Source organism: Somniosus microcephalus, chromosome 2, assembly GCF_052327205.1.
Source record: "Somniosus microcephalus isolate GS21.2 chromosome 2, FLI_Smic_1.0, whole genome shotgun sequence".
NCBI classification, from domain to species: Eukaryota; Metazoa; Chordata; class Chondrichthyes; order Squaliformes; family Somniosidae; genus Somniosus; species Somniosus microcephalus.
In genome coordinates this window covers 267,789,727-267,810,497 of record NC_140988.1, presented here as the reverse complement: position 1 = coordinate 267,810,497, position 20,771 = coordinate 267,789,727, and the positions used below count along the sequence as shown (strand labels likewise).

The following is a 20,771-nucleotide window of genomic DNA, read 5'->3' as shown; positions in this document are numbered from 1 at the left end:
TGGGAACACTATCACCTGCAAGTTTCTCTCTACGTCACACACCATCCTGACTTGGCCATATACCGCTGTTGCTTATTTATTGCTGGGTCAAAATTCTGGAATTCCCTAACACTGTGGGGCAATAAATGCAGACTTTGCCAGCGTCACCCACATCCCATGAACAATAAAAAAAAACCTATTATTCAATAAAACCTATGCAAACTAATTAGAATTAGTTATACAAAATAGTTATTGGTAGGACAAGAGGCGAGATCCAGAAACAATCTGAAAAACTTGTATTTCTATAGTGCTCATGTGCAGAGAGGCATTTCAATGTGCATTACAGGTGGTAGACAGAGTAAACACAGAGCAGGAGTGGCAAAGTGAAAAAGAAGGAATGGAGAGGAATAGGAGGCTTCGGATGGGATAGAAATGGGGAGATGACAAGTTAGAAGTGTTAGGGAAAGAATTTCATAGTGTAGGGTATAATGTGTGAAGAAGCACCTAATGATAGTGGAGCCAAGAGTAAGTGAGCCAGTGCAAAGGAGTAGAGAGAGAGAGAGAGAGAGAGAGAGAGAGAGAGAGAGTGCAAGGACTTGCAGATGAAGGGGCATTAACTTCATGGAGAGACTTCAAGGCAAGCATGACATCTTAAGGTCATTTTGCTGGTAAAAGGAGAGCCAGTAAAACTTAGCAAATATGGGGATGATTGGAGTACAAGCAAGGAAGTAGTATGTGGTATTTTGAGTGCATTTTATTGTATGGGGAACTCGAGCTTCAATGTGATAAAGGGGTAGATAAGAGTTTCAGAAGTGATTGATGGGAAAGAGGCAAGTGATAGCATGCAGTTGAAAAAAATAGTCTGAATGATGGGTTGGCTGTGGAGAAGGAAGCTAAGCTCAGGACTGAGCAGCACACCAAGGTTCCATGCTTATGGGCTTAGCCTGAGATGGGAGTTTTAAACAAACATTTTTAAAGTTCAAATATGTATTATTTACAAAATGTAATACTTTGTGCCTAACTTTGAGCAACTCCTACCACCGCCTTTATTTTCTTCCAGAGGCAGTCAAAACTACATCAAATAATAAATTGGAGATCTGGTTCCTATGGTTCCATGCTGACTGGACTTCTATTTTTTTTCTCTCCTTTTGTGGAAGCTTCTGGCCTCCAACTCAGCACCTCTCCATAGTGGTACAATTGAAATAGGGAAATCAGCATAGGGAAATACAAGTGCAAACCCACATCGTACTAATTCATAGTGTATTGGTACTCCCACTGACTCTAGCATTGTATGGAATTCAGGCACTTAACTTGTATCTTCAGATGGAATTTTGATACAGGTACACTATCCCTTATCCGAAAGCCTTGGGACCAGCTGAGTTTCGGTTTTCAGAAGGTATTATTATAAGACTGGGAAATTTGTCGGGGGTCAGGGTCGGCGGGGGGGTCGGGGGTGAGAAAAGAATATCGGACGGGCCGCGGTGCGGTTCGGGTCGGGTCGGGGGGGGGGGGGGCAGAAAAAGAATATCGGACGGGTCGGGGGGGAGAAAAAAATATCGGACGGGTCGGGTGGGGGGTGGAGAAAAGAATATCGGATGGGTCGGGGGTCGGGTGGGGGGTGGAGAAAAGAATATCGGACGGGTCGGGGGTCGGGTGGAGAAAAGAATATCGGACGGGTCGGGTGGGGGGTGGAGAAAAGAATATCGGACGGGTCGGGTGGGGGGTGGAGAAAAGAATATCGGACGGGTCGGGTGGGGGGTGGAGAAAAGAATATCGGACGGGTCGGGTGGGGGGTGGAGAAAAGAATATCGGACGGGTCGGGTGGGGGGTGGAGAAAAGAATATCGGACGGGTCGGGTGGGGGGTGGAGAAAAGAATATCGGACGGGCCGCTGTATTGTTGGGTTCACTCTCCCGGTATCTCCTTCACACTGCCCGGCTCGGCCTGCAATCTCCGACCCAGGAGGGAACTCTGTGACCCTCTGCCCTGCGCAGCGTAAGTCGTGCGCCACTCTGGTCATGTCGTGTGCACGACTTACGCTGAACGAAAAAACTTTCGGTTTTTAGAGGTTTTCGGAAGTTCGGATAAAGGATAGTCTACCTGTACCACAATCACAAACTTTTCCACTGGAAACCTGCCTGAAACTTGAGCTTTAGGGATCGTCAGACTTGAATGAGCTTTGTTCTGGACAGCAAAACATACCATCTAATTTCTTAGAAACGGGAAGAGTTCATTTGCTTTCTCCCCTTTTCTCTGTTCATAATCTGCAGTACTGTGCTTTGCCGAAAGAAAAAGCTGAATACCTGCTCCAAACTTGTCTGCCAAAGACTCTCTAGCTTGCTGACAGGCAATGCCTAAGTTTAGCCTAGGGTGACTGGTTCTCTGATTCCCCCTCCTCTCAGGGAGCACTCGCCCTCATTCTGCACAGCCAAGACTCAAACTCTCTATGGGAAAGATATCTCACTGCTAAACTTATTAAAAGAAAAAGAAATTCTGTACATAGTACTCTACAATCACCCTTTAGAAAGAAACTGAACGTGATACTTCCCATCCGTTTTTAAATGTATTTTGCCTAACAATAAAAATCGATCATATCTTGTCAAATCCAAATCACTCCAGTGACATATCACCAAGGGGTGGCCCAAGTTCAACCATTTGTGTAAGAGCTTGCACTTCAGACAGACTGAGAATAGCTGAACAGGTAGGAGGTATCTAATTTTTCCTTTATGGGGGGATACACTTTGTACAGAAGATACTCTCTTAGCCTTTCCTGCTCTTTTAATTGAAGTATAACAAAATCATTAGCCTTGTGTGAAGGAAATAGCATGTAGAATACAAGACACATTACAGGAAACTTTGTGCTATCCGGCACCGACGGGACCGAGCTGTTGCCGTTCCCTCAAAACTGCCGGACAAACCAGCGTTAATGTTGAAGCATATGGAGCTTTTCAGCTCCGTATCTGGCAACAAACACCGTTGCTTAGCAACAGCTTCTAAACAGTCGGCCGTACCTTGGAAGCATCTCTGTCGCTTAGCAACAGCTTCAGAGAGACTTTGCAGAGCCTGACTATTGAAAAAAAAAGCCACGAGAAGAAAAAAAACCTAACAACCTGATTTTTGCCGCTGGCTCGAGCTTGCCGGACATTTAGCCTCCGGATAACACAAAGTTTCCTGTATTTAAAAAACTGTATTTGAATGCTACCATAGAGCACCAACGGCTGTTTTCCACACACTATTGACCTCAAATAATGGAAGGTGCTCTTATAACATTACAAATCTTTTTAATATAAAGAAAAACTACCGCAAGTTTGTAACATTAAATATCACTGTTTCAAATACAGGAAACTTTGAGCTATCCGGAAGTTGAATGTCCGGCAACTTTGATCTAACGGCAGAAAACAGCAGCCGTTTTGGTTAGGTGTTTTTTTCTCCTAGCATTCTTTTCACAGGCAGGCTCTGGAAAGCGTCTTTGTCGCTTAGCAACAGCTTCAGAGACGCTTCCAAGCTACTGGGCCGAGTGTTTACAAGCTGTTGCTGAGCAACAGTGTTTGTGGTCAGATACTGCGATGAAAAGCTCCTATCTGATAACATTGACGCTGGTCTATCCGGAGCTTTTAAAAAAACGGCAGTAGCTCGGTCCCATGGGTGCCGGATAGCACAAAGTTTCCTGTATCACTGTTTCAACAGTTCAAATTCAAGCTTAATTTACTTAAAAAAAAAAACTTTAGGTACCCTTTCCAAATCTTCAATTTCAGATGTGAAATTCTTCCCTCCCTCTAACATTTCCTCTTCTTCAAGTGTTCGCTCATCATCATAATCATGCACTAGCATTTCTGCTGTAGGGTCGAAATCATGATCCTCAGAAGACAATGAGCCAACTACAAAGTAAAAACAATGAAATGAGTGTATACTAAATCTGTGGTATATTTTTACATTTTGCGTTCTAGCATATTAATCACTTCAAAAATAGAAATTGCATTAACTAGTATAAGCCTATATGATTTGATTTTGATGGCTCCAGATATCATTTATTTAATGCAAAAAACGTAGGTTAGTTATGATTCTTTTGGTATTAAATATGAAGTGTTAAAATGTACTTTTAAAAAAAAATCAAGATCTTTTCTACACAAATGAAGAAAAACTGACAAAAGTGACAATCAAGAATGCATAGCCATTATAGGCAAAAGACCATTAAACACGAGAACATATAATTAAGTAAACAGTGCCATAATTCAAAGGCTGAAGGAAGTAGAGAGCAGGGTGGGATAAATTAACATTTAAGCATGCAAAAGAAAACTCAGCATGCCCAATTGAGGAAATCAAAAAAGGTTAACACAATTAAGAGAATATGAAAGACTGAACACCACAAACAAGTATCAAAAGAAGCAAAAGAGAGTGGAGGACAGGGAAAGAAAGGTCACTAGCAACTGAGTCTGAATAAATCTCTAAAGGCACAATGGGCTGAATGGCCTCCTTCTGTGCTGTATCATTCTATGATTCGAACACCTCTCTCAACTCAAGCAGATCTGTCTTGCACCAGAGGACTAGAGCATAGTACTGAGCTACTAAAAAGTCAGTACCTTCACCTCTTTTTGGCAGCTCAATGCTATGTTCATAAAGTAGTCCACTGAGACTTCCATCAGTTGATCCCAAAAATAATGCAATGGATTGGGGTCTAATCTATTCCAATAATTGCCTTGAATTCTACCAGTATCACAACCCTAAAGTCACAAATAATGGAACATACCCAGGAAATTTAAGAGTGCATGCATGCCAACCTCAACAAAGCCAGTCTTCTAATCTTAGATTGACATTATGAACAGGTGTGAGAAATGTAATATCAAATTTGAAATGAGTTTTCTGCTGATAATTCCTAGGTGGCAACTTAGAAGACTTCCATGCATATGGCTTCCCAGTCCTCACCAGAAGGTTCAATTCCCAAATCAGCTATCCACACTTCCTGTAGATATGATGAGCTCCCACAATCAATAGAAAGGTAGAAAGAGTTCAGATTAGCTTCTCCCCTTCAAAAGAACTCACTAAAAATTCTTCATTGTTGACATATATGGAAAGCATGAAAGGAGGTCTACGGAGAGGAAGGAAAAGGGAAGAGCTGAAGATAATTTTAAAATATATCCCATCCACCTTTAAAGTCTGAGAGGTGGCAAAGAAAAAAAAACTCAATGGAATTTCCCACTAGCTGCAACAGGAGGAGAAATATCTGGATTAAAACCACAGCAGGGGAATAAATTTGCTATCTATGAAGCTGACCAACACGTCTCACCAAAAGGTAAACAAGAGAATTGGGTAGCAAACCTGCTCCACCTCACCCAGGGATCCAAGTTAGAAGATTACATTGGTCAACAAAAGATTACAATTGTGGAAAGTACAGGAGTGCCAACACACTTTGATCAATAGATTAAAGCAAGAGGTTCACTCAAATGCAGGGATATTTACCATTCCAAATAAAGCTGTGATCCAGTTCCAAAAAGGTAGCTTTAGCTTATGAGAGTACTTGAACTATGTATAGCAAATTAGGAATAATACCCATCTTTAGGACACTGATCCTTTCAAAGAATGAGGAAGAAAACAAGAATCCATCACTCCACCATCAAGCCTAGCATCATGGTCTATGATTTTCTGCAGTTGATTCTGTACTAGGACAGAAAACTATAATGCTGCAGAGGTGTTAAAATGTCAGGGGTGGAGATCGAGAGATGTAATAAATATACCAGAACATTTTACATGCTGAACAAGTTTTACATTCTTGCCTACCACTGTTATCCCAACTGTGCATATGCTAGCAGTTTAAAGGTTTCTAAAGCCAGCAAGAACAGGAGAGACAATAGTCCCATTAATGACTACATAGCCACAAGGGTGCAAAGTGAACTTTTAACATCTACCCAAGTTCCATGACTATTGTACAACTGAAACACCTACTTCAAGTTTAGCGAGAACATCAAATCAGACTCATCAAACAAATCTGCACTATGAATTAAATTCTACAGGCAGATGTGATCAGTGCTTCCCTCAGATAAACATGCATCTGATCAAAATAAACCAATTTATGCAAACAAGTTTGAATATGCACACTTTTTAAAACAAAAATAATTTACAAGTCAGCAACAGAATTGGTTAAGGAAACGTCAAACCTCAAAGGCTTCAAAATAGTTTACATATAGAATTTGAACCTAACATCCCCAACTTAGCTTTCACTTATGCAAGCAGCTATATTTCCTTATGTTTACATGTTCTCTGTCCATGTACAGTACAAGAACACATGTAAACAAAAGCACTAAATTCCTTGAATGGTAGATGGCTATTAAAGTTATTTTTGAGACACATGTGTGATATGTGCACAGTAACAGCAGCACTGAGCTATTTTTCAACAGACTGGACTTATGCTGGCCCATTAGTATTTCAGAAACATAAATGCTAAACTACCTTAATGTTATTTGTTACTTTAACTAACTATAATGTTAAGAAGTTTGTTTCACCATTAAATCAATTTCTTCTACTACTGTATCCTTGCTATTGGGTACCTAAAAGCATATTATGTTCATCTTATCCAAGAAACATAACCAGCAAACTTTAACTAGAATGGGTAAGCCACAACTCAGTGTTTGTGAATGCACATGCAGCCTGTTCCAAACTGTAACCATATACATGTCTTATGCAGTGCAAAAAAGTGGGCACAATCATGACAAACCTGCCAACCTCAAGTGTATCTGCAGGCAGTGTTCTGCTACTATGAAATCTAATTACTATCTCAAATTAAAATCTTATAATAAACCTAACAAGAGCATCACTTGCCTCAACTTCTTGTGAATTAAATTAGCATCTCTTCTTGCTCCTCCCTCATACGTTGAACAGTATCTTAAATGTTTCAGATTTGTAAGAGGCAATCATCAAAACACACGCTGATTAAATGTCACAGCTAAGAAATTTAATTAAAAAACTTAAGAGTTTCTTTGCCTGAAAGAGAGGTTGCCAGTTATACTATTTTTTCTGATATTAAATATTAATATTTTTATTCTAATTCTTACCCCACCATTTTGTTGTAACTACATTAAATTTTAAGAGCAGTTTAGACATCAGCTGAATTAATGGAAGGCAACAAATGTCTGAGTTTATGGATTAAAGTGAATGTTCAAAATTTAAAGCAAAAACTGCATGTCTTCCGAAATGCTATCAAACAACTGAAAGGCTTTTAACAAAAGTTGAATACGGGCATTCTTTACTTGATGAAATCTTGAATTTGTTCTAGTCATTGCAAAATAAAAGACTTTTCTGAAGAAATAGAATAAAATCAAAATATAATTGCTCACAAGAACACCAGTTCAAAAAAAGCATTTAACTATATATGCGTAATCTTCAAATGTAATATAATATTCGTTATAACAAATGACAAAGCCCAGTGTTTTACTTTGACTGCAGGATGGAACCACTAACGATGTATATTATTTTCTTCAAAGTCAATTTATTTTTAAGATAAAACTTCTAAAACGTAACAAAGGGCCATAGCCAAACACCTTGAAATCGATTTCCCACTAGGATCGGGGATGGAAGTGAAGTAGATCAGCACGTACCTGGACTCGAACTTCCATAGGAAGCCTGAAACAAAATTTTTAAAATTGCATTAGTTAAAAAACAGATTCAGGTTTCCTGCATAAAACATGCCAAACACTGAACATATGGGCCAAGAGCTTCCGCTTTCGGCACAATTGGCGATCCGGGCAAAACTGCGCTCGTTTTCAGAAGTGATTTTTTTTTGCTCAAGTTTCCACTCAAACTCATTTCCATATCGCTGAACATAAAATCCTCCTGAACCAGCGCAATCGGGTAGCGTTTTAGAACGTAACTGGAAAAATTTTGCATTAAAAAATATTTCTTGATATATTTAAGGGTGGAACCTGGTAAGCAGTTTTATTAATATAGCTGAAAATGGATTTATCACAAAAAATAAGCATTTTTAAATCAGTGTCTAGTCCACCACCTGTGAGTAACCCGATTTTAAATAACTAAAAATGACTTTAAAAAAAATTTACTCGTTACATTGGTGTGCAGTAGTCAGTTTCTTAGTAAATTTTAAAAAATTAAAAGCTTAGAATAAGGTGCCTATTAGGGCCCTTGCATCTAAAAAACTTAATTTTAAGAGCCCCTTCGAAGACCCGCAAACAGGCAGGTTTAGTGGAAACTCGCCATGGTAAATAATTCGATCTGGGGGGCATGGCCATTTTGTGGGCGGGGTCATCTTGCACACCTTCTCCACACTTTTTCTCTCTATTAAAGCTTTCTTTCTCTTCTAGCTGTTCTGAATAATCTCCCCCTCAGTTGCTTTGAACACATTTTCTTCCTCCCTGCTTTTTCATGCTTTCTCCCACTTTTTAAACAAGCGCAAAATATAGCAGAAACTCGATTTGCGTTTGAAATTCCTCGATCTTTTGCGCTGGTTCGGCTGCTTTTGGGCGAATTGCACTGGAAATGCCAGCACAACCTAGCGGAAACTCCACGCCATGATCTTTTATCATAATTTATTGGTTGGAGTCGAATACAAGTCCAGATGTTGTTTAATCTCTTCCTCCTCCCCGCCCCCCTCTGACTAACTACTAAAAAAAAAATCTCTTCTCTCCCCCCAGACTGACAGACATTTTTTAATTAAAAACATCTCTCTGGCCAGCTTTGTTTTAAAAGTATCTTCCTTCTGGTCAGCTTTTCTTCATGATCCCATATCATCTCTGCAAGAGATTTTCAACCTCTGGTTCTCCACCAGCCCCCCCCCCCCCCGGCAGAATTTTTTTAAATCTCTAGTTACATATTATTGTATCTCTACTCTACTAGTCTCTCCAGTTCTGATGAAAGGTCATCAATTTGAAACGTTAACTGTTTCTCGCTCCACAGATGTTGCCTGACCGGCTGAGTGTTTCCAGCATTTTCTGTTTTTATTTCAGATTGCCAGCTTTTGTTTTAGAGTCTCCAGCTAGTGTTTTTTTTTAAAGTTATTTTCTTCCCCCTCTCTGAATTGTTGTTTTTCTTCCTCGTTTCCCCAACCTGGCTGTTTGTAATATTCTCCCTCCCCCTCTCTGTGGCTCATATATATATGTCCACTGCTGTCTCTCTCTCTCTCTCTCTCTATTTTTCTTTCTTTCTTTACCCCCCACCACCCAGCTCTTAAACATTTTCTCCCATTCAGTCCTGGCCATTTTAACATCTCTCCCCTCGACTGTGTCTTACATTCAAATATGTTCTCCATTTCTTTCCCCCACCTCTGTCCTTGTGTTTTTTTGATGCCTTCACCATAATTTTTCTCTCTATTAAAGTTTTCTCCCTTCTAGCTGTTAATCTCCCCCGCGGTTGTTTTGAACACATTTTCGCCCTCCCTCCCACCCACCCATCTGCTTCTTCATGCTTTCTCTCACATTCAACTGTTTTGACAGTCTCTCCCTGGGTTTTTCTGAATGTTTGCTCCCTCACTCCTAAACTGTGCTTTCTCTCTTTCCCCAGCTATGTGAATGTTTTCTCCCTAGCTGTTTTTGCTCTCTCACACTCCCAAGACTGTGTACTCTCTTCCTCCCACTCCCCAGTTCTTTTTTGTAACTTGCTCTTTCCTCCTCCAGCTGTTTTCTTTCCCTCTCTCCCCTTGCTGCTTTTTACCTGTATCTGTTGCAGGGCAGTTTTCTATCCATCTATCTCTCTCTCCCTGCCCAACCCCTAGCGGTTTACTTTTTCCACTCCTCAGCTTTGTGTTGCACTCCCCAGCTGTTTTCCATCTCTCTCTCCTTGCTCTTAACCCACCTGTTTTGTACTTTGAATTCTGCATTGCTGTTTCTTGTCTTGCTCTCTGGCTATTTCTGTGTCTCTTTCTCGCGCTACACACCTGACTCTATTCTACTTCGGTCCTAGGCTGTTGTTTATCTGTCTTGCTCTCTGCCCCTCCTACCAACCATTTTCTATTTAGTTCACTGGCAGCTTTCTATCTCTTACTTGCCATCTCTCTCCCGTTCTCCATAATCTTTGTTTTCTATTTATCTTTGTCCCTCTTCATGGCTGTTTTATATTACTATCTCGCTTAACAGTTTTCTCTCTTCCTCCCCAGGCATTTTCTTTTCATCTCTCTCTTCCTCAAATCACCTTTCAATCAGTCTCCCGTCTATTTTTTCTTTATTCGTTCCTTGGATGTGGGCGTCGCTTGCAAGGCCAGCATTTATTGCCCATCCCTAATTGCCCTTGAGATGGTGGTGATGAGCCGCTTTCTTGAACCGCTGCAGTCCACGCGAAGGAACTCCCATAGTGCTGTTAGTGAGGAAGTTCCAGGATTTTGACCCAGCGACGATGAAGGAACGGCACAATATTTCCAAGTCAGGATGGTGTGTGACTTGGAGGGGAACTTGGAGGTGATGGTATTCCCATGTGCCTGCTGCCCTTGTCCTTCGAGGTGGTAGAGATTTAGGAGGTGCTGCTGAAGCCTTGGAGAGTTGCTGCAGTGCATCTTGTAGATAGTACACACTGCAGCCACGGTACGCCGGTGGTGGAGGGAGTGAATGTTTAAGGTGGTGGATGGGGTGCCAATCAAGCAGGCTGCTTTGTCCTGGATGATGTCGAGCTTCTTGAGTGTTGGAGCTGCACTCGTCCAGGCAAGTGGAGAGTATTCCATTACACTCCTGACTTGTGCCTTGTAGATGGTGGAAAGACTTTGGGGAATCAGGAGGTGAGACATTTGCTGCAAAATACCCAGCCTCTGACCTACTCTCGTAGCCACAGTATTTGTGTGACTGGTCCAGTTAAATTTCTGGTCAATGGTGACCCCCCCAGGATGTCGATGTTGGGGGATTTGGCAATGGCAATACCGTTGAATGCCAAGGGGTGGTGGTTAGACGCTATCTCATTGGAGACAGTCATTGCCTGGCACTTGCGTGGTGTGAATGTTACCTGCCACTTATCAGCCCAAGCCTGAATGATGTCCAGGTCTTGCTGCATGCGGGCATGGACTTCTTCATTATCTGAGGAGTTGCGAATGGAACTGAACACTGTGCAATCATCAGAGAACATCCCCACTTCTGACCTTATGATGGAGGGAAGGTCATTGATGAAGCAGCTGAAGATGGTTGGGCCTAGGACACTGACCTGAGGAACTCCTGCAGCAATGTCCTGGGGCTGAGATGATTGGTCTCCAACAACCACAACCATCTTCCTTTGTGCTAGGTATGACTCCAGCCAGTGGAGAGTTTTCCCCCTGATTCCCATTGACTTCAATTTTACCAGGGCTCCTTGATGCCACACTTGGTCAAATACTCCTTTGATGTCAAGGGCAGTCACTCTCACCTCACCTCTGGAATTCAGCTCTTTTGTCCACGTTTGGACCAAGGCTGTAATGACGTCTGGAGCCGAGTGGTCCTGGCAGAACCCAAACTGAGCATCGGCGAGCAGGTTATTGGTGAGTAAGTGCCGCTTGACAGCACTGTCGACACCACCTTCCATCACTTCGCTGATGATTGAGAGTAGACTGATGGGGTGGTAATTGGCCGGTTTGGATTTGTCCTGCTTTTTGTGGACAGGACATACCTGGGCATTTTCCACATTGTCGGGTAGACGTCAGTGTTGCAGCTGTATTGGAACAGCTTGGCTAGAGGCGTAGCTAGTTCTGGAGCACAAGTCTTCAGCACCACAGCCGGGATAGTGCCAGGGCCCATAGACTTTGCTGTATCCAGTGCGCTCAGCCTTTTCTTGATATCATGTGGAGTGAATCGAATTGGCTGAAGACTGGCTTCTGTGATGGTGGCGACTTCAGGAGGAGGTTGATATGAATCATCCACTCGGCACTTCTGGCTGAAGATGGTTACCTTTAGCCTTGTCTTTTGCACTTGCGTGCTGGGCTCCGCCATCATGATAGGGACGGTCATGGAGCCTCCTCCTCCCGTCAATTGTTTAATGGTCCACCACCATTCACGATTGGATGTGGCAAGACTGATGAGCTTTGATCTGATCCGTTGGTTGTGGGATCGCTTAGCTGTCTATAGCATGCTGCTTCCGTTGTTTAGCATGCCCTAGACAGGTTTGTTACCTCTAGACTTGACTATTCCGATGGTCTCCTGGCCGGCCACCCATTTTCCACCCTACATAAGCTTGAGCTCATCCAAAACTCTGCTGCCCGTAACCTAACTCACGGGAAGTTCCGTTCACCCATCACCCCTGTGCTCGCTGACCTACACTGGCTTCCGGTCCGGCAATAACTTGATTTTAAAATTCTCACCCTTTTTTTTCCAAATCCCTCCATGGCCTCGCCCATCTTTATCTCTGTAATCTCCTCCAGCACTACAACCCTCCCAAGATATCTGCGTTCCTCCAAAACCGGCCTCTTGTGCATCCCCGATTTTATTAGCTCCACCATTGGCAGCCGTGCCTTCAGCTGCCTAGGCCCTACGCTCTGGAATTCCTTCCCTAAACCCCTCTCCTCCTTTAAGATGCTCCTTAATTGCAATCTCTCACCGGTCCTAATATCTCCTCATGTAGCTCAGTGTCAAATTTTGGTTGAGAACACTCCTGTGACGCATCTTGGGACGTTTTACTACATTAAAGACAATATATAAATGCACATTGTTGTTTTCTGTCTCACTCCGCCCCTCCTCTGCCCCATTTCTCCGTTTCCTTCCCCTCTCCTCGGCCCGTTTGCTGCCCCTCTCCCCTCCTCTCCCCGTTTGCTGCCCCTCTCCCCTCCTCTCCCCGTTTGCTGCCCCTCTCCCCTCCTCTCCCCGTTTGCTGCCCCTCTCCCCTCCTCTCCCCGTTTGCTGCCCCTCTCCCCTCCTTTCCCCGTTTGCTGCCCCTCTCCCCTCCTCTCCCCGTTTGCTGCCCCTCTCCCCTCCTCTCCCCGTTTGCTGCCCCTCTCCCCTCCTCTCCCCGTTTGCTGCCCCTCTCCCCGTTTGCTGCCCCTCTCCCCTCCTCTCCCCGTTTGCTGCCCCTTTCCCCGTTTGCTGCCCCTCTCCCCTCCCCGTTTGCTGCCCCTCTCCCCTCCTCTCCCCGTTTGCTGCCCCTCTCCCCTCCTCTCCCCGTTTGCTGCCCCTCTCCCCTCCTCTCCCCGTTTGCTGCCCCTCTCCCCTCCTCTCCCCGTTTGCTGCCCCTCTCCCCTCCTCTCCCCGTTTGCTGCCCCTCTCCCCTCCTCTCCCCGTTTGCTGCCCCTCTCCCCTCCTCTCCCCGTTTGCTGCCCCTCTCCCCTCCTCTCCCCGTTTGCTGCCCCTCTCCCCTCCTCTCCCCGTTTGCTGCCCCTCTCCCCTCCTCTCCCCGTTTGCTGCCCCTCTCCCCTCCTCTCCCCGTTTGCTGCCCCTCTCCCCTCCTCTCCCCGTTTGCTGCCCCTCTCCCCTCCTCTCCCCGTTTGCTGCCCCTCTCCCCTCCTCTCCCCGTTTGCTGCCCCTCCTCGGCCCGTCTACAAAAGGTAAATCATGCTTGAGGATGTAACTGGTAGAATAGATAAGGGAGGACCAGTGGATGTGGTGTATTTGGACTTTCAGAAGGCTTTCAATAAGGTCCCGCATAAGAGATTAGCGTGCAAAGTTAAAGCACACGGGATTGGGGGTAAGGTACTGACTTGGATAGAGAACTGGTTGACAAGACAGGAAGCAAAGAATTGGAATAAACGGGTCTTTTTCCGAGTGGCAGGCAGTGACTAGTGGGGTACCGCAGGGATCGGTGCTAGGATCCCAGCTATTCACAATATATATATATTATATATGATCTAGACGAGGAAACTAGATGTAATATCTCCAAGTTTGCAGACGACACAAAGCTGGGTGGGCGTGTGTGCTGTGAGGATGCTGAGAAACTCCAGTATGATTTGGACAGGTTGGGTGATTATACTGCATTTGCCATGCATCTGCCCAATGTGGATAAATGCGAGGTTATCCACTTCGGTGGCAAAAACAGGAAGACAGATTATCTGAACAGCAATAGATTGGGAAAAGGGGAAGTGCAACGAGACCTGGGTGTCCTTGTGCACCAGTCGCTGAAGGTAAGCATGCAGGTGCAGCAGGCGGTTAAGAAGGCAAATGGTATGTTGGCCTTCATAGCGAGAGGATTCGAGTACAGGAGCAAGGATGTCTTGCTGCAGTTGTACAGGGCCTTGGTTAGACCACACCTTGAGTATTGTGTGCAGTTTTGGTCGCCTTATCTGAGGATGGATGTTCTTGCCATGGAGGGAGTGCAACGAAGATTCACCAGACTGATACCTGGGATGGCAGGAATGACGTATGAAGAGAGATTGGGTCGATTAGGCTTATATTCGCCAGAGTTCAGAAGAATAAGAGGGGATCTCATTGAAACTAACCAAATTCTAAAAGGACTAGACGCAGGAAGGATGTTTCCGATGGCGGGGGAGTCCAGAACCTGGGGTCACAGTCTAAGGATAAGGGGTAAGCCATTTAGGACTGAGATGAGGAGGAATTTCTTCACCCAGCGAGTGGTGAACCTGTGGAATTCTCTACCACACAAGGCAGTTGAGGCCAATTCATTAAATATATTCAAGAAGGAGTTAGATATATTTCTAAAGGCTAAAGGGAGCAAGGGATATGGGGAGAAAGCAGGAACAGGGTACTGAATTTGGATGATCAGCCATGATCTCATTAAATGGCGGAACAGGCTAGAGGGGCCGAATGGCCTACTCCTGCTCCTATCTTCTATGTTTCTCCACTCCCCCCAGCCCGTTTCCCCCCCACCCTCCTCGGCCCGTTTCCCCCCCCATCCCTCCTCGGCCCGTTTCCCCCCCCCTCTCCCCTCCTCCTCCTCCCCCTCTCCCCTCCTCCTCCTCCCCCTCTCCCCCTCCTCCTCCTCCCCCCCCTCTCCCCTCCTCCTTCCCCCCTGCCCCTCCCCGCCCCCTCTCCCCTCGCCTCCTCTCCTCCCCCGCCCCCCCTCCTCCCCCGCCCCCCTCTTCCTCCCCCGCCACCCCCCCTCCTCCTCCCCCCCGCCTCCCCTCCTCCCCCGCCCCGCCTCTCCTCCTCCCCCTCGCCTCTCCTCCTCTCCTTGGCCCGCCGCCTCCCCCCTCCCCCCCGGCCCTCCTACTCCCCTCCCGCCTCTTCCCCTCCTCGGCCCTCCTACTCCCCTCCCCTCCTCCCTCCCTCCCCCCTCCTTGGCCCTCCTACTCCCCTCCCCTGCCCTCCTACCCCCTCCCCTCGGCCCGCCTCCTCCGCCCGCCTCCTCCCCCTCTCCCCTCTCCCTGGCCCGCCTCCTCCCCCTCTCCCCGGCCCGCCTCCTCCCCCTATCCCCTCTTCCTGGCCCGCCTCCTCCCCCTATCCCCTCTTCCTGGCCCGCCTCCTCCCCCTATCCCCTCTTCCTGGCCCGCCTCCTCCCCCTATCCCCTCCTCGGCCCGCCTCCTCCCCTCCTCGGCCCGCCTCCTCCCCCTCTCCCCTCCCCCTCTCCCCTCCTCGGCCCGCCTCCTCCCCCTCTCCCCTCCTCGGCCCGCCTCCTCCCCCTCTCCCCTCCTCGGCCCGCCTCCTCCCCCTCTCCCCTCCTCGGCCCGCCTCCTCCCCCTCTCCCCTCCTCGGCCCGCCTCCTCCCCCTCTCCCCTCCTCGGCCCGCCTCCTCCCCCTGTCCCCTCCTCGGCCCGCCTCCTCCCCCTGTCCCCTCCTCCGCCCGCCTCCACCCCATCCCCTCCCCCTCGGCCCATTGCCTCCCCCACTCCCCCTTCTGTCTGCCCGTTTCCTCCCCCACTCCCTGCCCATTTACTCTTCTTTGCCCGTTTTTTCCCCTTTCCTCTTTTCTGCTCATTTTCTCTCCCTTTCCGTTCTCTCCCTCTCTCTTATGCCTATTTATACTCTTCCTCTCTCCTTTGCCCGTCCTCTTCCTTTCTCCTTCTCTACCCATTTACTCTCCCTTCCCTTCTCTGCTCATTTTCTCTCCCTCTCCTCTTCCCCATGCCCATTTTCTCTCCCTCTTCTCTCTGCCCGTTTACTCTCCCCGCCTATTTTCCCCCCCCCCTCTCTTTCCTTTCTCTGGCCGAGTTTCGCTGCGCTGCCTCTTTTCCCGCAAACTAAAAGTTACATGGCTCGGGGCCACCGCCAGCTGAGCCTTCTCCCTCCTCTTCCTCCACCCACTAACCCGAGCCAAGAGGCTGCGAAACGGCGTCCTGCAACCACTCTCCGCTCTTCAACAACTCCGCCTCCTCGACACAAGCTGCAGCCAACAGGACTGCGCTGGGTGGAGAATGTCCGCGGCCTAGCGGCGCCCGGCATCGGCATTCGCCCTCCCCGTTCACAGACACACACAGCCCGGACCCGGGGCGGCCGCCGCCGGCGGTACCGCTGCTCTCTCCCTCTCTCCATTCATCCATCGATCGAACCGGCTCCCGGCGCTTCTCGGAGCCGCAGCCCGTCTCCTGCGGGAGCGGCTGCCGATGCCGGATCCCCGCGCTGCTCTGCCGGGCCGGGCTGCCGTCTCCTTACCTCCGCCATGTTGTTACCTCTCCGGGAGAGCGAGCTGACCAGCCCGAGACCCGGATGGAGGTAGACAGAGCTTTGCAACATTTGTTGCAATTGGTGGAGCAGCGGGGAAAAGAAAATGTCATTTCAACTTTACCGCTTTCATCTCCTCTCTTGTCCCAACACAACCATCGCCGCCTCTTTCCCTCCGTCCTCGCTCTCCAACGGGGATTTTCCTCCTTCTGCCCGGCGTCTTATTCTAATTCGAGTTTTTCCACAAACATAATGAACTAAACACTCAAAAGCAAGTTTTAGGAGACAAAAAAACCCCAACCTGAAGCTGAGAAGTCCCGCCCTTCGCTGAGCGGATTGGCCGTACTCAGTTGCGATGTCAGACCAATAATAATAATTTAATATTATTGAAGTATGCGATGACTACCTTTCAGAGTGACTTCAGGTGAGCTCAGTACAGGTTTTCCCGACTCATAATTTGGTTATGCGGTTTTTAATAATTAAAGCTATGGGAATTTCGCAGTTTTATTTTGCTACTTTAGGAATGTGAAACCATTTTATCTGTTTTCTTTTGAAAACAAAGTATAAAGAGTATCATGCTTGACCTGGAGGACGAAAAATAAGTATAACTACATTGTGTAAGTATATATTGTATAAAATTTTACTGCATTCGTGCTTTTAATGTAGTTTGAGCATTTATACGGGATAGGTTCAATCAATACAAATATAAATGAAATACAGCTATATTCAGTTATTATATATTAAAATGTTTATTTATCCAAAATAAAAGTTTACTTTATGTTTTCACTCTAATTCTCTCATATATGTTGCCTTCCTCTGTTGTAGCTTGCAAATGATTTCTAATTGAAATTAGAGATTACCTACCTTGAGTGCTCTTCCTCATTCGTTAAATGATTGTGCCCTCCACTTGTGCTGGAAATTAGCCGGAGTCAATATTACAAAGCACAAGATGGCCCATACTTCCCAGTAACGTTTGTCAGCCTTGACCATGAATTTGGTCTCCCATTCTTGAGACCTATAAATATCACAGAAGGTTGTGGAATGGCAGTTTGATTTTGTTTAGCAAACAAGAGACTACGATGATAACGAGCAAGACAAAACAAATATCCATACACATAGGTCTGTGAGTGTGAGATAATTAACAAAACTATTTACATATATACCTTCGAAGGATGATGGAATGGCTGGGAGGGCTCACAGTGTCTGCAGAATGCAATAATTTTGCCAAATTTAAGACTGATACCAGTAAGTTCTTTATACAATGAGGGATCATCACATGGAATGATCTTCTGGGTAGGATAGTAGAGGCAAGAATCCTAGAATTTAAGAAAGAATCTTGCAGTTACTGTACATAGTGCCACTCATAAATGCCTCAAAGTGCTTTAAACAATTAATTACTTTGAAGTGCAAGAATTATTATGTAGGCAAGGCCAGTAGCTAATTTGATACACCTTGATTCCACTAACCAGAATTGGACAAATAGCCTGTTTATCTCTTTTTTGGTGATGTTGGATGAGGGTAGAATGTTGGACAAGACATTAGGAAAACTCACTGTTTTACTTTGAATAGTGACATGGGAACTTTCATGTACACCCGAACCAGGAGAACAAACAAACAGAGCCTTGATGTAACATCTCATTCAAAGGATAGCAATTCCAAAAATGCAGCATTCCTAAAGTAATAAAGTGCTAACTATAGCTTATATGCTCAAGGCTTGGAATGGGACTTGAATATACAGCCTTCTGATTCAGAGGTGAGAGTACTACGAAGTTGACATTTCGATGTTGTGATGGATGACTGTAAAACTTTCTGGATGGTTGATCTAGGATGTGTAGATTGACCTTGCTCATCTATATCTATCTTGTGAATTTATGATTTATTGAAGGCATCACAACCTATGACTGCCAAGTCAGAAAATAATTCTTCTTTAAATGTCTAAAGACTACTCTGCGATGAGACATTACTTTGGTCATGAATAGATATTCTTTACTCATGCCAATAAGGAATGCATGGAGTAGTCTCGAATAGAACAATTGAGCTTTTTTCTGATAAGCTGGTTACAGTGCAGTATGTATTGTACAACACATTTGAAGATTTTCTAGTTCGAAACCAGACAACCTAAGGATTTAGAGCCAGCAGAAATAAAAGTTGCCAAGATTGAGTAAATGATTCAGAAAGTCTGATGTGTTAAAGCAATGCACTGTGAATTTCCACAAAGTAAGACAGATTCACAAAGGATGAGAATGGAATAAAAACACAGGATAACAATGTGTTGGGACAGAAGCTGGGATTGTTCTCCTTAGAGCAGGGAAGCTTAAGGGGAGATTTAATAGAAGTGTTCAAAATTAAGAGATTTTGATTGGGTAAATGAGGATTAACTGTTTCACTGGCAGGAGGGTCGGTAACCAAAGGACACAGATTTAAAATAATTGACAAAACAACCAGAAGGGGGAGAAGAATTTTTTTGACGCAGCAAGTTGTTGTGATCTGGAATGCACTCCCAAAAAAGGGGGGTGGAAGCAGATTCAATTGTAACTTTCAAAAGGGAATTGAATATATACTTGAAGAAAAGGAAAAAAATTGCAGGGCTATGAGAAATTAGCTGGGGAGTGGAACTAATTAGATAGCTCTTTCAAAGAGCCAGCACAGGCACGATGGGATGAATGGCCTCCTGCCGTGCAGTATGATTTTATGACTTTAATGGCAGAAGTCTGATCAATACACATTATAATGAATTTCACCAAAGCTCTGGCTGAAACCAGAGACATCAAAAGTGAATTTTCCAGACAGAAGCTTTTTTAGGATTAGATTTAGATCTCAATTGGATCAAAAGAAGGTCTGGTAGGATTGAACTTCCAAACAGTTTTATAAATTATGATGTTAAAGGGTATTTTCTATTGATACAAGTGGGTTTTCAAAAACTGAAATAGCTGCAAGATGCACACAAATGGAGCTGCAATGTGAGCGGAGGTCAGATGGATAGTGAAGGTATCCTTAGATGGAGGATAAGCCACAGGGAAGATCATCACAGGGAGAAGACTGATCAACACAATTGTGAGGAACACAATTTGTTGAATTTTTTTTGTCACTTTAAATTTGTATGCCTTGTATGGGAAAGCTTACGGGAGATCAGAAGGATGTTAGCCACTGTTAAACCAGATCAGAGAATCTGTTACAGTTCAGTACATCATGGAACCAACCAAGGAACAGGCTATTTTAGATATTGTATTGTGTAATTAGACAGGGTTAATTAGTACTCTCATAGTAAAGCATCCTCTGGGGAAGAGTGATCATAATATGATAAGTATTTCACTCTCAAACTCAATGTGAAATTCTAAGTCCAAAACAAGAGTCTTATATGTAAATAAAGCCAAAAATGGGTATGAGGGGCAAGTTGGCTAAGGTAGATTGTGAAACTAGATTAAAAGGTGTGATGGTAGATAAGCAGTGGCAAACATTTAAAGAAATATTCCAAAATTCTCAACGAATATACATTCCATTCAGAAATAAAAACTCCATCGGAAAAGTGATCCACCGTGGCTAACTAAAGAAGTTAAAGATGGTATTAGATTAAAAGAAGAGGCTTATAATGTTGCAAAGAATAGTAGTAAGCCTGAGGATTGGGAGAGCTTTAGAAACCAGCAAAGGATGACCAAAAAATTGATGAAAAGGGAGAAAATAGAATACAAGGGTAAACTAGCAAGAAATATAAAAACAGATTGTAAGGGCTTCTACAAGTATGTAAAAAGGAAGAGAGTAGCAAAATGACATGTTGGTCCCTTAGAGGCTGAGACAGGTGAAATTTTTATGGGGAATAAGGAAATGGCAGAGACTTTAAACAAATATTTTATATCTGTCTTCACAGTAGAAGACATAAAAAGCATACCAAAAATAGTGAGGAACCAAGGGGCTAATAAGAGTGAAGAACTTTAAGTAATTAATATCAGTAGAGAAAAAGTACTTGAGAAACTAATGGGACTAAAAGCCGACAAATCCCCAGGACCTGATGGCCTACATCCTAGCGTTCTAATAGGTGGCTGCAAGAGATAGTGGATGCATTAGTTGTGATCTTCCAAAATTCCCTAGATTCTAGAACGGTCCCAGCAGATTGGAAGGCAGCAAATGTAATCCTGCTATTCAAGAAAGGAGGGAGGGAATTACAGGCCAGTTAGCTTGACATCAGTTGTCAGGAATCCATTATTAAGGAAGTGGTAACAGGGCACTTAGAAAATCATATGATTAGGCACAGTTAACATGGTTTTATGAAAGGGAAATCGTGTTTAACAAATTTATTAGTTTTTTGAGGATGTAACTAGCAGGTTAGATAAAGGGGAACCGTGGATGTAGTATATTTGGATT

General features: G+C 44.8%; 1 protein-coding gene across 6 annotated transcripts in view; it reads right to left on the bottom strand.

The window, feature by feature from the left end:
• Positions 1-16,700, bottom strand: part of LOC147123374 (mesoderm induction early response protein 3-like) — a 106,769-nt gene extending 90,069 nt beyond the window's left edge. For 2 of the 6 annotated variants that reach the window (XM_085971790.1, XM_085971799.1), the window contains exons 1-3: positions 16,404-16,499; positions 7,568-7,592; positions 3,711-3,856 (exon numbers count right to left, since the gene is read on the bottom strand). In XM_085971790.1, the coding sequence (XP_085827916.1) occupies positions 3,711-3,856; positions 7,568-7,592; positions 16,404-16,484 (252 nt within the window). In that variant the 5' untranslated portion in view covers positions 16,485-16,499. The other 4 variants (XM_085971809.1, XM_085971818.1, XM_085971828.1 and 1 more) reach the window with 4 other exon arrangements.
• Between the last annotated feature and the right edge of the window lie 4,071 nt (positions 16,701-20,771).